At 36.7% G+C, this 16,440-nt stretch overlaps 2 protein-coding genes across 2 annotated transcripts; one reads left to right on the plus strand and one right to left on the minus strand.

The window, feature by feature from the left end:
- Positions 1-2,652: 2,652 nt before the first annotated feature.
- Positions 2,653-8,705, minus strand: LOC139149148 (calcineurin B homologous protein 1-like). The gene is made up of 5 exons (XM_070720718.1): positions 8,484-8,705; positions 7,461-7,533; positions 6,702-6,892; positions 5,666-5,850; positions 2,653-5,289 (listed from the first exon to the last, which is right to left on the minus strand). Exons 1-5 carry the CDS (start codon positions 8,548-8,550, stop codon positions 5,236-5,238), a joined length of 570 nt encoding a protein of 189 aa, XP_070576819.1. The 5' UTR covers positions 8,551-8,705; the 3' UTR covers positions 2,653-5,235.
- A 224-nt stretch (positions 8,706-8,929) lies between these two features.
- On the plus strand, positions 8,930-16,064 carry LOC139149147 (complex I intermediate-associated protein 30, mitochondrial-like). The gene is made up of 4 exons (XM_070720717.1): positions 8,930-9,070; positions 10,135-10,691; positions 12,408-12,593; positions 15,361-16,064. The coding sequence occupies exons 2-4, from the start codon at positions 10,281-10,283 to the stop codon at positions 15,589-15,591; spliced, it is 828 nt and encodes a 275-aa protein (XP_070576818.1). The 5' UTR covers positions 8,930-9,070; positions 10,135-10,280; the 3' UTR covers positions 15,592-16,064.
- The last annotated feature ends 376 nt before the right edge of the window (positions 16,065-16,440 follow it).

Raw genomic sequence — 16,440 nt, forward strand, 5'->3', positions numbered from 1 at the left:
GGACAGGGTGGATTAATGAAAGTTTGCAAAGAATGCCACAATGTAAAGAAAAGTAAACAACCGAGGTATACTTCAATTAGTAATGACAAGTTCATTGGCGAATCAGATGGATAGCACAAAATTGCTATTAATCTGTGAAGATTATGTCAAAATTCTTCTCTGACTTGAAATAATAGTAGAGTAGTTTTACGTAGGCTTGACAAATGACTTCAAAAAATCCTAAGAACGACGTGAACCAAGGTTTGTGTATGTTCTATTTGCACACTATTGTGAGATCAAAGGTTTTTCTCAAAATGATACTCAATTCAGCTGTAGGAACTCCAACATCTCCAAGCATCTTAAGTCATTTATCAGTACGGCCTATACGGAATAATGCATGGGAGTAGACATCGGTACCATAAAGACTCCAATGCATATTTTCATGGTGATTGTGAGTAAAGTTGACGATAGAAAAATATATATTAGGCAATACACTCACCGGGAAGAAAAGATTTCGGCCACGCCAAAGACTGGATTAGACGGAAATGTTGTACAGTAACTGATCTTTCAAATCTAAAAATTTATTCTTCATACGCAAATTTAACTTTCAATACCAATAGCATTTTCTTCAGTGATCGATTCTCTTATTTCACCAGAACAGAACAAATAGGTTAATTTGCAGATTTCAAAATCTACTGCAAAGTCGTTGAACCATTTCTTGATCTAGAGGACATTGTTTTGACCAGCTCAAGGCGAGGAGACGAACATGGGTTTCTTGGAATTGCTTTCCATTGACAACGGAAGACTTTTCTGGTACTATTTCTTGAATGGAAACGTCCATAGGGCTAGAATAGGCGAAATGAAAGTATTGAGTACTGACGTCAAAAAAGCAGACCCATCTTATGAACTTGTGCTGCTAGATATGGACGAACCGGCAGCAAATCACAATGGTGGACAGGTACTGTTTGGAGACGGTGGTTTCATGTATCCGTTTGTTGGAGATGGAGGAAGAGGAGGTGACCCGTTCGGGGGGAAAGGGAAATGGTGAAAATCTATGACTTTTTCAATTCCTTTAAAAATCAAACAGAAAGGGAAAATTTTAAAGCCCAATGGATTGATGTTTTGCAACAGAGAGAAAAGGATAGCCTAAAGCAAGTAAATCATTATATGAACTTTGCTTCCCATCATCTTCACAGCAAAATAGTTTAACCAGCAAAAGAAAACTTGACGGAAACAACATTTACATCATAAAACACAGTCTTTCAAATTAGACATCCGCCTGTGAAAGATTGTTGACCGGGGTGGGGTGGCTTCCTTTATTTATTCAATTTTACAACCACAAGTCAATTTGGACTTGTAAGAACTGTAATTAATATATGTACTGATACTGTTTTGTTAGTAGCGTCTATATTTAATAGTACGAAGTACACAGATTTCAAATGACATGTCAACAAATGTTGGTCTACTGGTGTTGGTGTAGTGCGACAGGTTGTTTCTCAGTTGATACCGCGTGATGGTTCACAACATCCCTGGTATCCTTTGTAGTGCGTGACGATATGTTGTTAGAACGTAAGGGGTACTGCCTTTAGAATAAAAGAAAATTACGTAATAAAATAATCAAGAATTGCAATAGACCTAAAAATTCCTGAGGATCTATGGCCTAAATGAGAACAACATTTTTATTAGCCACGGTTAGTCCTCTACCCAACATGTACAGCGAACAGACTATATCAAAATTTAAGTTGTAGTTGGGGCAGAAATCCCGTTTGTAAATGAGAGTCATTTATCTCAACGCAATTCTACCGATGTGTTGTACCTGCAATGACTGGTATCAGCAGCAGAATGTACAAGAGCATGGATGTATAAAAATATCCATGACAAGACTAAATTAAAGTCGAAAATTGTGTTGTTTCTCTTGAACCAGTGTACACTTAAGATTGTGTTGTTTCTCTTGAACCAGTGTATACTTCAGCACTGCTCTGTGCAGCTAATATAGTTACCAACCATAGAGTTTGTCTTCCAGGGTACCAGGAAGGTATGAAGGTCCTTGAATTCTTTTTGACAACGGGGTTGGTGAAATTTTCATGACGTGGCTATAAAGACTAAATGAAGTTTTCAGCTAACCACCAAAGGTGAGAATAAACTGATTTGGTTTTGATCCTGTAACCATTGTCACTTTACGAAGGTTGTACAACATATAGTTCATGACTGACCTGATGTTCTCTAGATTTGATTGCTCCTCCTCCCGTCATAATTGTAGGCAAAACCATACTTAAACTGTATAACTCTTCCACAGCAAAAATTTCTAAGACTATTTCACAACATACAAAGCAACCATGAGCTCACAAACAACCATGGGTGACTGATATTTTGAGTGCCAATACTTCATCATATAGTTAGGATTGCTGGATAATATTTCCCTGTCAACCAACCTGCAATGTTTGAGTTTTCATCATTGTCATCAAAGATTTTATCCTTTTACAATTGGAATGGCCTTCCTATCCTGTCAGATATATAGATATGGTCCTTTGTGGAGGGGCCATGATACAAACAATGAGGTTGACAGAATTGCTTACTCTGTCACACTGATTGTATTTATAATGGAAACGCCCACTTTCCTAGACACTAATTTGACGAGCTACGTTATAAAAAATGCCAGTTAACCCAAAGACATTGGTGATATAATTATATTTATTAGTTTAAATGTACAATATATAGATTGTGATTTAAAGCAAAAAGTATGTGACTCTGACCTGAAAATTCCGACTGAACTACAATCTACAAGTGCTTAAAAAGACGTAAATAATTATGCTCTTTCAAACAAGTTGTTTGCTATGCAATTCTGATTCTCTGCTCTTCGTTGATGCAACTTGTGTAGGCTAATCAAGAAAATAAAATTTCACTGATACACTGGTATTTTGTAACAAAACCTTACTTTTGCTGGCTATGACAGTTCACAGAGTCGTACTGTGTTTAGTTTACCTATGCCACAAAAGTAACATGGATAATGAAAAGAATACAGAAATGGCATAACAATACAGTGATGTGAAAGTCTCCTCAGTCATGAATATAATTAGAATATATTTCCATTTGATCTGTTTACCCAAATAAACCTTTTGTTTTAAATATTTAAACTAAATAAATAAGTAAGTGAAATTTTTTGTCATGACACAATCCATTCATTTAAGGATTTTGGAAACTACAAATGCCACTAGCTAATGCTTACTCTTGTTTTCCTGACCTCGTTGCTTTGTCAATACATCAAAGCAATGTGTGTGGCAGGTGACTGGGATTGAGATGGCGAGGACTGGAAGTGACTGCTTGCTTTGCTCTTTGATGCTAGGTCCTTCATCAGGGGAAGCAAGAGTAAAGCAAGGTCTGGAAAGTGAGACTAGCTGATATTCTATAAATCCAGCAAAAAAGTTATCTTTGAACATAATGCCTGCACTAGTCTTTACGCTGTGTTGGTGTCATTACATGTAGTAAGTGACTACCTACTGAGCAAATAAATGTTCCACAAATACCAAAGTCATGGTGAAATCTCTAAAATTAGAAGTCTCTTTTCAAATATGGTCACAAAAACAAAACTCCTGCATGCATGCAGAGCTAGCTAGTCAGTACTCAAATAGTTTGACTATGGTAATGCACAGTGTTCACTGCTGTTACTATAGTCAATATTCTCTCTTACTCTGCAACATAGGGTGAAGGTTATTGAAGATGTTTGACAAAATAAACACAGCACTCCTAAAGGATTCAGTCTAAAAACCATGTACACGTACTTCTGCAAATTTTTCCTCCATAGCAAACTTACAAAGATTAGGTTTTACCATGAGCTGTACCATTCAATGAGAAAAGTTAAATTCATAAAAAGATTGACATTGTGAGCTTTCAATTTTTCCTCCATTAATTGTATCTAATTCTGACACGGTCATAATTTGCAACAACAGTACAAATTAATTCTTATACCCTGGAAGTAAAACTCCTCACACTTATAAAAACATTGAGTGTCTTGTGGTTTATATAACTTACAAACAACACAGTTCATTCCATGCGGCAGGTACCTGCTTGAATTTTTGTACATTCAGTACAAAGATGATTAGATGCATTGAAAACCACGTAATACACAAAATGAAAAAGAAGTCTGATTAACGATTACTGAGGCAAAATAACATCAAAATCTTGAGACAAAATTAAATATTGCCATTTAGATATCATCTTGCTGACAAGTGATTTGTTATCTGAAAGAAGATCTTTTCTGTGCAACCACACATCTAATACTAGATTTCAAAAATACATTTACTCATTTTTGCAAAGTGTATTAATGAGCAATGTTTGAGCATGCAAATTGACGGATGAGTCATTACCCAATGGTCACCAACCTTGAATGTTGCACGGACTACTACAACAAATTATCTTAATTCAATTGGTGCACAAGAATACGTTACACATTCAATGGAGTTGATAACTGCCCTCAGATGTCATCCTTGTACATTTTGTGTGGATCATGAACAGACCACTTACACATGTATTCAAAAATAAATTTCATAATTTTCATGGGAGCACTAATATTTTTGTACATAATCTCCTGGAGAATTATTTCTCTGTGGCATTGAACTTTTTCATTGGCAGTATGAGAATAGCATTGATGACAACTCAATCATAATATATTCATTCATATATTCTAACACAATATTGTGTCCATATCATACATGTATATGCATATCACTAGGCTATGAAAGTAAACATAACTGGGTGTTTACAAGTATTTATTACTTTTGTGATGATTTCGGTTTTTCTATGTTGTGTATGCACAGTAATGCAATTCTTATAAAAACACTATTTATAACCTTAAATTTTACGATAAAAACTTGAAAATCAAATCTTAAAGGCTATTATTGTGTGGGTGTGTGAAGCATATCAATTGTGGAGGTCCTCATGGGGATTCTAAGCTCTTCGAGATGACGACAGAAAAGGAAAACTTTAAGTTACGTAAGAAATAAGGGTTGCATATGACACACGTGTCAATCATAATCCATACATCATAGATGCAAAGTCTAATTATAAAAGGATTTGAATAATTTTCCATCTACAAATGATAAAGAAATAGAAATAAACCAAATATATGCAAATTAACACCTGCTGAGCAAATTCACACGATATGACAATACTTGCTGGTATGCATTTTACATGTAAATGACTCTCAAATTAGTTCCCTGTTGCTGAATCCGTTGGCAACGTCTGGAGAGTAACTTGTCTTTAGTGGAGAAATCGAATACTCATTTTCTGTTCGACATCAGTTCTATCCATAGCCTGAAATGAATCAAAGCCAATTAAATGTCGCTGCAGCAATCTTAGATTTTGAACTAAAATTCTGTCAACAAATGGATATTTTTTCAAATTGTATTTACTGTAGTGTAGATCAGCACACATTTTGTAAAAATGTTGGCAGAGGTGTTTCTAATCGTGTACCATATGAACTAAATGTAACAGTTTATCACTTGAAATTGAGAAATGATCGACCTTGCAAGCTGCAAGTGATTTAATTTCTTCTTTAATTACACATGAAGTGGTTTTGAAAGCATGACTGAACTTAATATGAGAAGAAACCGGGTGCTTCATTTTCAATGCATCATACACAAAAACATGAAGAATATTTGAAAGCTATCCTACAGCATGAGTCACTTACACCACAGAATTCTTCAAATGAGATGAGTCCATCATTATCTCCATCAGCTTCCTGTATGGTTCTGTCAGCAATGCATCCAAGCTGTTCCTCAGATATGTTAGCACCAACCATCATTTGCAAAACAAGGAGCAACTCATCCCTTGAAATCTTGTCATTTCCATCAACATCATACATCTTGAAAGCGACTGAAGGATACAAAGAAAAAAGTCTTTTATTTTAAATCTTTGTTAGCTTCACTGTTGCAAACTACGGCTGGTATTTCTTTGTTCAGCTTCCCTTTCACTGACTCATGAATAAATTCAGGATGTGTCCAAACAGGTAACTGTTCTGCATGGACTTTAAAATAACACAGTCGCTATTAAGCTATTACATTGTATTTGCTGTTACATATGTTTAGCATGAATTTTTAATTGGTACATGCAGCTGAGTGAAGATACTGCGTTTCACAATTGTACTGGTGACATGTGTTATTGGACTGAACTGAGAGAAACTTTCACATCAACAGGATGTGAAACTCACACAGAAAGTGAAGCCAATTTATTTGCATGGACAAATACATTCACTTTTTTCAAACACTCGTACTAGATTCTACAAAATTGAGCGTAATGCATATTTGGCAAAAATTAAGTACATGTTTAAAATATAACTTTCCAGGATTTTGGACCAGTAGTTCCATATTTAAAATTCCTTTGAACATATGTTGTCAGCTACACCTGTATTTATAGTAAAATTACGTCCACATTTACATTTTACAATGAACTAAATGGATAACTATCTATTTTGCTTGGTTTAATAGTATCGTTCTGTTGTCTCTGAAAACAAGTACATAAGAAATTGCAGGGAGACCAAACTCAACATCGGTATGTTTATTTTGACCTGCATGTAAATTTCTACTTTTGAACATGTTTGCATAATCTAAATCTGACAAATACATGTTGTTTTAAGTTTTTTCTTATTAAATATGGTTATACAGAAACAGTTCTTTAAAGGTTGACCCATTTAAGATCATTCAAAATCAGAGAAGTTTTCTACCTACATTTCAGTTTTTCTTCTCTACTATTTAATCTGTTGTCACTTCCATCCTGGACTGGTCTAAATGTTGCCAATACCTTCACAAACTGCTTGAAGTTTAGTGTCTGGTCTCGGCTTATGCCGAAGAAAGCATGAATAATTCTGTCTCCCAGAGGATTGATAGCAAGTTCAGGTATTCTTAGGAAGTCTTCACGACTAAACAAACAAAATAAAATACAAATGTACATGTAAACAAACATTTATTTAATCCTGTTTTGGTATAAACACATAAAAACTAATGTTGAATGATAATTGTTATTGACTGAAGAGTCAGTAACAGCTATGCTGATAAATTCTTGATGCAAGATGCACATGGACTAGAGTTAGTTCTGTTCATCAGCTGTAAATGGATCTAGATCTGAGAAGTTGGTCCAATGGATCATGTATGCCTTGAGTGTTACGGTAACTTTAATTTCATCTATGAAAACTTGATACTGACTGGTACAATTGAGTAATTGCATTGTTGGGAAAATTTTACTGCTTTATACAAGTTGGTTGAATGGTATTGTTCTACAGATTGTCTCAACCTGTATGCTATAACAGGGCAAGACAAGGTCAAGGAAAACGTGGCATCCTACCATTTCAAGAGAAATTTTGATGTCCACACTTAGTATAAGATAATTAAAGTAACAATATGCGTCCAATCCTTGTACATTTACAACTTATCTATTAATGTGATGATTCCACTTAAATGAGCTTGTACTTACAGAATACTGAAACTTACCTAAGGAAACCATTATTTCCTTTGTCTAGTCTGTTGAAGCGATGATAAAGTCTGATGATCTGGTTGTGAGAAACTGTTGGCCAAGAAATTCCATAAAATTGTTTTAGCAAAGTTAGTCTTTTCCTACATGACAGTTTTACCGATCAGGTTTGTTACAAGTAGGTAGGTATGTTGTCGACATATTAACTGTAACATCAATACTGTAAATGTGCATGTCGTGCACAGTTTGCAGCCATGCATTGTCGCATTTTTGTACTTTACTTCCAAATGCAAGGTGAGCTTGTTTCACACAAATACATCTATACAGTATTTATATATATATATATATATATATATATATATATATATATATATATATATATATAAATGAATGTTTGAGGCAAATATAATAAAATTTCTTTGACTCTACATATAAGAAATATGTTGTGACTATAACAACATATACTGAAATGAACTGAAAACTGTGTCTTGATGACATTCTATTTACTTAACATATATTTATGTAATCCAATCTTATTTGAGGTTTGTGTAATTTTTCCAAAATCTCCAAAACAGAATCAGTTTGGGTTAACATCAAAGTCTTGACACTTCTCAGACTAAGGTGTTGTGTATGTTATACATTGAGAGTAATTGACAGATTGTGCCTTTGCTAACAACACGGGTGTCCATACTGTGACACAGTGATATTTTTAGCCGTTGTGAGCGAGAGGGGTTGTCTATTTATTATTACATAACGGAAAATATAGTCTGCGCTAGTCAGAACATGGAGGTTGGCCACCATCATGGCTCGAATATACGGTACAGGGATACACAGCATGCAGGCTGCAGCACAAAATGACATAAATTCGATGATGTCCACGAGGATCTACAGAGTTTCTTATCAAAAACGTTCGCCTGCCGTTCTTCGTGTAAAGCAGTAACAATGTAGACAAACGAAAGACGACCGAGAAATTTCAGAGAATAGAGCGCTCCGATGACCTATGGAATTGTAACGGAAGTGAAGCAGGAAAAGTGTATGCTTACAGCCTGTTTCTTTTCTGATCTCGTCAATTTCTTCATCCCGTAAAAGAATGGATGATCTTGAGCCCATCTTCGCTAAGTTTGAAGTTCACTGTGTTTCTGGCTCTGAATTTGTGACGATAAAAATGGATCAGGGCCAAACTATAGTAACTCCTGCCGTCATCGAGGGAGCTGTGCCGTTCGATATCTCTCTATTTTTCAACTGTGACCTTTGACTTTAATCCCCTTAACTGAGCTACCTTTTTTCACAGTGTGATTTTAATCCACTCTACAGAAACGTCAACGATTTCTCCTTACATTTGCTCCTGTAGGTGTGAGAAGAAAATATTTCCGCCAAATGTTCCTATGAATTGTCAGGAACATCAGGTCCTTAATCAGTATTTCAATATATTTGAACAATTTCCTGAGCCTCTGGAGTTAGGGTGCCTCATTGAGCTGCATTGTGGGATAGTTCTGTCCGCTATTTGACCTCGTCGTGTAAGCGTGTAGTGCTGGTACAGTGGTAGTGCAGTGGATACGTACCACGGTATTCTATGCCGGGTACTCTTCATACATTTGTGACGAATATTATAGACTGCACACGAAAAAAGGTAACTTCTCTCTGAATTAACTTTAATACTATGAATACTTTGTACGATTGTGAGATGCCATTCTAACGCATACTCATGTCGCAGGGTGCGCTCGTTCCTAAGTCATAGATAGAAAATTTGTCGCTTCTTTGCATCGCCTTGAACACCCTAAGGTTATGGTGTAAATGAAAAATTTTCAACAGCGCATTCTGTAGTACGATGATGTGTGGTTACCCTCATGGCTTCTGTAGCAGTGCTTTTCTGGACATTTGAAAGGACGCCCTCTAGAACTCTGGCAATCAATACTGCCAAACCATGTGACGGAAAATTGAAAGGCAACTTTGTATACTTAAAAGTATGTAAGAAATAATTTATTACTTGTAGTCTTCAGGCAAATACTACTTTCATGTATCCAGTAAAATATGCACAAGAAGGGAAATTGTAAAAGGAATAATTTTGAAAGGCCTCAGTCTTGCATGTAAAAGTTCCCATTACCCGTATACTGATAACATTTAGATCAATTTCACTGTCCATTGGCCCAACAACATGATTTTAATATGGGAAAACTGGGGAGGGGATGTTTAAGACCATGCATACAAACATGTACTTATGTGAATCAAACTCTTCATCAGGTGAATGGGAACGCTTACACATTTATTATCAGTACCATTACTAGACTTTGTTTAAGTCTGATGTAAAAATGAGTGATCTCCTGTGTAGTTGGCACAATGTGATACATGGAAATGTCTTAGTGATTTGATGGGATACTGGAAAGTTGTTTCAAAGTCACTAAGGAGTACATCCTTGAGAAAATTCTTCAAGGTTCAAAATTTTATCTTTCAGGCTTAGGCTACATGAAAGAAGTATATTTTTTATCAACCCTGACCCTACCAGTAACTCACTCTGAGATTGGACTCAGTGCCCCCCCCCCCCCCCCCCCCCCCACCCCCCTTGCCATAAAAACAATGGTAGGAAGGGAACTTATAGAAAGTCTCGCCATTTCAAGAGAGTAGAACAAATACAGTCTAAAATAATGTTGAAAAAATTTAAAATAGTACTAGCACTATCCTATTCTTTTCTTATAGCATAATCTGTTGGGTATACAGATCTGCTAACCGCCTTCAACAGTCTCTTTGCTCGTATGGTGTGAATTCTGACAAGGAACCGAACTTTTATTGAATATCAACCAAACGCACCAACCCATCTTGTTGGTTGATTTGAAGGACTTGCAATGTTTGCAGCTAGAGCGGTGTGGTCTCCAAGGACCAGAACTCACCTTTTGAGGCATCTACTGAATGTTGGAATAAAATCGTCAGTGGTCCCCAGCTGCCATATGTCTTTCATTGGTGACCTTGGCTACAACATTGGACTTCTTGCAAAGGAAATGATAGAAAAGGTAAAGTCTCCAGACCTCGCTATACTCACGAACAGGTCGAAGACACTCTTTGAATTTAAGGAGTTAGAAAGTTTAGAGTCCTGCCTTGTGGCTACCGACCAAGACATAGGTGGAAAGAGCACAGCTCAGTTCACCTTGAGCAAGAACAACAAAGGCCTCTTCCATGGAACTTTATGCACCGAGGTACCCAGGGATGGTGAGACTGAATACAGTGGTTATTGCACATTGAAAACAAAGCAGATGTATGTAAGTGTACAGTGTCTAACAATTTCATGTTATGTCATTATGAGCAGATAGTTTGTTAGGAGTAAATACTCTCGTGTTCTTTCCCATACACTTTCCATTTTTTTTTGTTTTAAAAAGTTCTTTTTTTAAAGTTGCAATATTGGTTAGAATTGACCTTCATATTTCGGCGATTTAACTTTATAGAAAAATCAGTAACAATTTCATTTGCAGATTTGATCATTAACAGGAACACGGGGATGACCATATTTGAGTAAATTGATTTAATTACCAAATAAGAGTAAAGCACAGAATTTGAAACGTCACTTCTACTATTTGAATATATATGTATGCTTATTTGGTGCCTGGTAACAGTTTGCGAAATCGCAACATTGTGTCAACATGCCTAGCCTTCCCACGGGCAAGTGGTCAGGAAAGTCTGCCCGCGCCCCGGGTCTCTGCTGACTGATTCAGCCTAGTGAAAACGGAAGAAATCAGCCAAAAAATGTCGGCAAAATAAACATTGTTTGGTCAGATTGAAAGATGGAACCAGAAAAAGAGTGACAAGCAAGTACTGCACCATGTCGAGAAGGCAGACTGTGTCTACAGTTTTTCGTGAACACATCAATTTTGCCACTGTGTATGACACTTTCCCCACCGAGCCACTGGCCAAATTCTCGAGGGCAGGTGCAAAAGCACGAAGTAAATTTTTAAATGTACTGACAACAACTGAAGCGGCTGATGGCAGTCTCCATCAATATAGGGCTCATCGAGGTTTCTAATTGAGTGGTACTGGCAAGAAGTTGAATCATAGACCCTTGAGAAAACAAAGGTCTGTTGAATCTGCCAGTGCAGTGTCACTAATGTCAGCATGGCTTGTTTGTTAGCCTAGCTATTTCACCTTGTCTCAGTGTAGTTTTATTGATATTCTTCGAGCAAGCCTTTCAGGCATTAAATGCGATTTTGATGACTACTCAATCAAAAGTTTTAAGTCCATTTCTGATCGGAACTAGGAGACGAACTCAAACTTGATATGTGGCAAGCTCAGACATAATTCAAAGTGGCATATATAACGACAGTTTCATGTGATGATCAACTTCACTAGCCAGTGGTGTTTCCTCGGGCAAGAAACCTATAGTCCCACATAACATCTAATATGCAACGCTAACCTACCAACATCGTGCGGACCCGATGGTGTGTAATGTGAACCGGACTATAGTCCTTCCGCAACGAAATAATTGATTATTCAAGTGCTAACAAATCACTTATATCCGTTAGCATTCTTTGATAATGTGGAATCCTTCAGGTCAAATAGGCTTTTTTCGGAAACAAAGAAAAACTGCAGTCTCCATCAATGATCTCAAAAAGGCCCGGGATCTGGATTAACTAAGGTGGTTAAGAAGATTATGAGGTGTTTCTGTCTTTCGTTCTCCTTTGAATTGCAATCGTTATATAAATATGATGCTAGATTTTTGGATTAAGTCCGCACTGGGCTTTAATGAAAAGTGATTTTTGTTATTTCAGGATGCATTTATTCTCAGATTGGTACATGGTACATTATATATTCTGTTCATCTAATTATATGTACAGATCTTCTTAAAAAATACTTCTGTACCGAGACGCCTTAGTACTGAAATACTGCACCTCAGTCCTCTCAATAGTCTCAAAGAAATTCTTTAACAAGCACATGTACAGTAAGTGCACACACTGGAAAATGCCTGTATTTCTTTTTCTTTGCAGAGATCATTCAACAGGAAAATTCAACATGACCTTTCACCTTTCAACATGTTTAAAATGAGGGTTCGAGGTGATGGCAGGTCATACATGATCAATCTCCTTACAGAAAGCTACTTCAGCAACAACAAAGACGACATGTGGAATTATTTCCTGTTCACTAAAGGGGGACCATACTGGCAAGATGTTACAGTATGTAGTCTGTTCTTTGAATTTGTTCCAATAGAAAACTTTCATGCATGATTATTATTGTACAAAACTTACTGAGATGCAAAGGAAAACATACTTGTTAAAGGAATGGTTAATTAGATGATATATTGTGAGCATCAGACATTCAGCAAAGAATTTGAAGTCTTTAGGGACAAAGTCGGCCATTTTCATGAATTTTGTTTGATACACGACACCAGTGTTCGAAATAATCGGTGGCAATGGTGCATTTGCCACCAAAAACTATCAATCTGCCACCAAAATTTTTTTCTGGTGGTATTTTTCTGCCACTAAAATTTTGGGTTATCATGTCAACGATCCTAGGGTTTGAACGAAGGAACACTGAAGGAACACACGTTGTCTGACGGCGGAAAAACTCATTAGCAAAAAAAAACCGAACTAATTGCGACATTTTGGCATGAATGAAAACATAGCGTGAATCCAAACTTGTGATTGGCTAAATCTCCATATCGATGACAGCAACTTTTGTTACACTTGACATGTTGTTGCCCTCTGTGATAGCCGCATATGCAGTCATAGGGCACAAGATAAAAGCATGTTGTGACATTTTGAAAACAAAGCCAAACTGCAGCCTGCATGAATTAAATAATAATAAATACTTGCAATTCATTAGCCAGTAACAGGGCTCGAACATTCCTATCGCCTGACGCCCGTGGCTAGTGGATTTTGCGTTCGGGCAAGTAAAATCAATATGCTTCCCGTTCGACGGGCAAGTGCACCAGCGGTTGAATTAACGAAGCCCTGGACAATTCAAGCTTGAAAACGTATTTCATTATGTCTGTACACGCCTACAATCATTGTAAGTCCTTCAACTCTCCAAAGTTTTTCTGAAAACCCTTGAAAATCGGCCCGACATCGCAAAATAATCGTTCTTGCTGTTGTAAAACACAAAAAGTCGAGTTTTGCGACATGTTCTCTCCGACGACACAGAGTGAACTCACTGTTTTGTATGTGTATGCCGTAAAGTGGTATGCTCTTGAGAGTGGTTGCCATTCTCTTTGTGCAAGTGTATGAGTCGTATGACAGTCGATCGGCTTCACGCGATAGTGTAATTGCACCATGTGCTTGGTAAATGGATGTAAACTACGAAGCCATGGATCTCGGCAATGCTTACTGTTCAACGTAAATCAACACCCAGTTGAAAAATTACAAGTTTACATCGTAGTCGAAACGGGCTCAGTCGACCAAGGAGGCCACACATTGCAGCTACGTAGTGCATGAGATGCAGACAGTTTCAAATTACGTGACCTTGGTAGTTAGGAATCGGCTCTCACTTACAGAAAACAAATCTGCACTGAAGAGTAACGAAAACGAAACTTGAATCTTATCTGCTCTCTTGACGAATACATTTATCAAAATAAAACTTTGAAAGACTGCTGTGCTCAGTGAGCAAACATGTAAACAGGTAAAAGGGTTGCAGATGTACATGTGCGCATGCATTGGCAGATAAACACCAGCAGAGCAATTGTTTGTGATCTCAGCTTGATAATAAAGAGCAGCAGCCAGCCATGCACATTGTAAATGACACAATCTTATTACTATTATGCAAAGATTTTAATTTGGATTAGGTTGTGGAAATATTCCAAATTCAAAGATGTTTTCTAGATGGCCAAATCTACAGAAAAGACTAAAGTATTCTCACATTTCTTCTGCGACATTTCAGATTTGGTAATAGTCCTTCATTTTAACAAGATGTACATGTAGTTCATGTTTGAATATGTTTTTTCCCTCTTTGAATTCACTTCATATGGCCAAACTCTTGCTCTCTGTTACAAATTACTGGTACAGTTATTAGAAATGTGGGGCAAGTAATTTTTCCTCTCGGCCAAGTAAAAATGAAATTCACGTGTCCCACGGTTAGTAAGTTTGAAAATTTTTTTTTCGAGGCCTGCAGTATGGGTTGACTTTTTGTGACGTGTACTCACCATATTTCAAGAATTTATAAATTAGAATGAGTATGTGGCAATAATGACAAAATGTTGTATTATACCGATCACATGATGTGTTAAACTGCCACCAGATTTTTCATAATTGCCACCTGATTTTATATCCGGTGGCAAACTTTTGCCACAAGAAATAAAAAAGTATTTCTATCCCTGCGACACTAATATATTGTTTGACATGTTGAAAGATAATGAATAGGTGACCATGCGTATATTCAAGCCTGGTTTTAGACACGATACGTGAAATCATTGTGAATATCAGCAGCCAGTTGCAACTATTAGTATGAATAATTTAATCTTCAACTTATTTTTATGAGTATTTTGTAAATATTGTATCATTTATTACATGTCCTTATTTGTGTGATGGATAACTTTATTGAGAGCTAGGTGTTCTCCTTGCATTTGGGCCCAAGGCCTTGAAACGCAATAAATTACTTACTTACCATTGTGAATATGAATTAATGGTCATGACCGACTTAGTCCCTTTAATAAATATCAATGTACATAAACCGTTACTCAGATCCAGAGAAAGAACATTGTGCTTTATGATAAATAGGGAAAATGAATTACATTGTGTCTCTTTTACACTGTACACTTGTATACATTTCCAAGGTATCAAACACTCGTAGATTAAATGAACTTAATTAAGTCATCATATTTTTGTTGGCTCCCTTAGTGGCAACTGTAATGTCGGTGGCAACTGTGATGTTTTGGCATACCATACCTTGTTGTCCTGTGATGGTATAGTCAAGTTACATCACATCACATCCCTCTTCTTTCCATTTCAGATACCATTTTCCAAGTTCTTCCTGTCACACAGAGGTAGAATTCAGGACAGGCAAGCTTTTGCAGACCTGGAAAGAGTGAATGCCATTGCCATTACCATGGCCGATGGTATTAATGGTGACTTTGCATTGGAAATCGATCACATCAGTGTGGACTTTGATCCCACTCACAAGGAAGAGTTTGCATATGAACTTTACGAAAGGAATCCCAGGCCTAAACAGAAAAAACGATGAAAGATGAACAGAGTTTTGTAGCCATGTTGCTCAAGTTTGGTGCATATGTAAATTATATCCCACATGCTGAACAAATTGATCCAATGCAAGTAGCCAGAAACCAAGAAGTCCCTGTTCAATATTATCATGCCAAGACCCATTACATGTACATACACTTTTGTATCCATATTTGGATTCCATTCAAAATATGTATTAGAATGACCCTCACTTGAGGGCTTCCAGATCCCTTCATGACAGAATGATATTCTGAGAGAGAAACTTTGACAAACTACCAGTGCTCTCTGAAATTCTTGTCTAAAACTTAAGGATAATGACAGTAATACCGGCATAATCTGTAGTTCAATACAGCCAGCACAGTCTAAAGATGCTGGATAAGTACTGCATCTTGAATTTTATGTCAAAAATGGAATTTTAGCATTTTTCCTTGGCAGAACAGTGATTCTTTTCATCATTAAATTTATGACATAATTCTATTGTTTGTGTTATGTGAAGTGTGATGAACTTTGAAAATATATGTGTATCAATTGACAAGCTCGCTCTCTCATTCTCTTAACTTCTCTGTTCTCAGCACAAGATTACAACCATTCCCTTTGATCTACCTCATCCACCCTACCTGTCCTAAAATACACTCGGCAATTCAATACCTGTCCACAATTAGCAAGCCACAAGCACTAGCTGTAACACTAGATAATTTTTTTCACTTTTTTGTTTGCCATTTGCAAGTTCTTGTTCTACTCTCTAAAGCATGGTGAATAACCAACAAAGCCTCTGTATGTGTTAAAAAAACTGTTATTATTATGTTTGAAGTCTAGTCTGGACCAGAATTCACTTGTCAACAATAAAATTGCA

This window comes from Ptychodera flava, chromosome 14 (assembly GCF_041260155.1).
Source record: "Ptychodera flava strain L36383 chromosome 14, AS_Pfla_20210202, whole genome shotgun sequence".
Taxonomy (NCBI): Eukaryota; Metazoa; Hemichordata; class Enteropneusta; family Ptychoderidae; genus Ptychodera; species Ptychodera flava.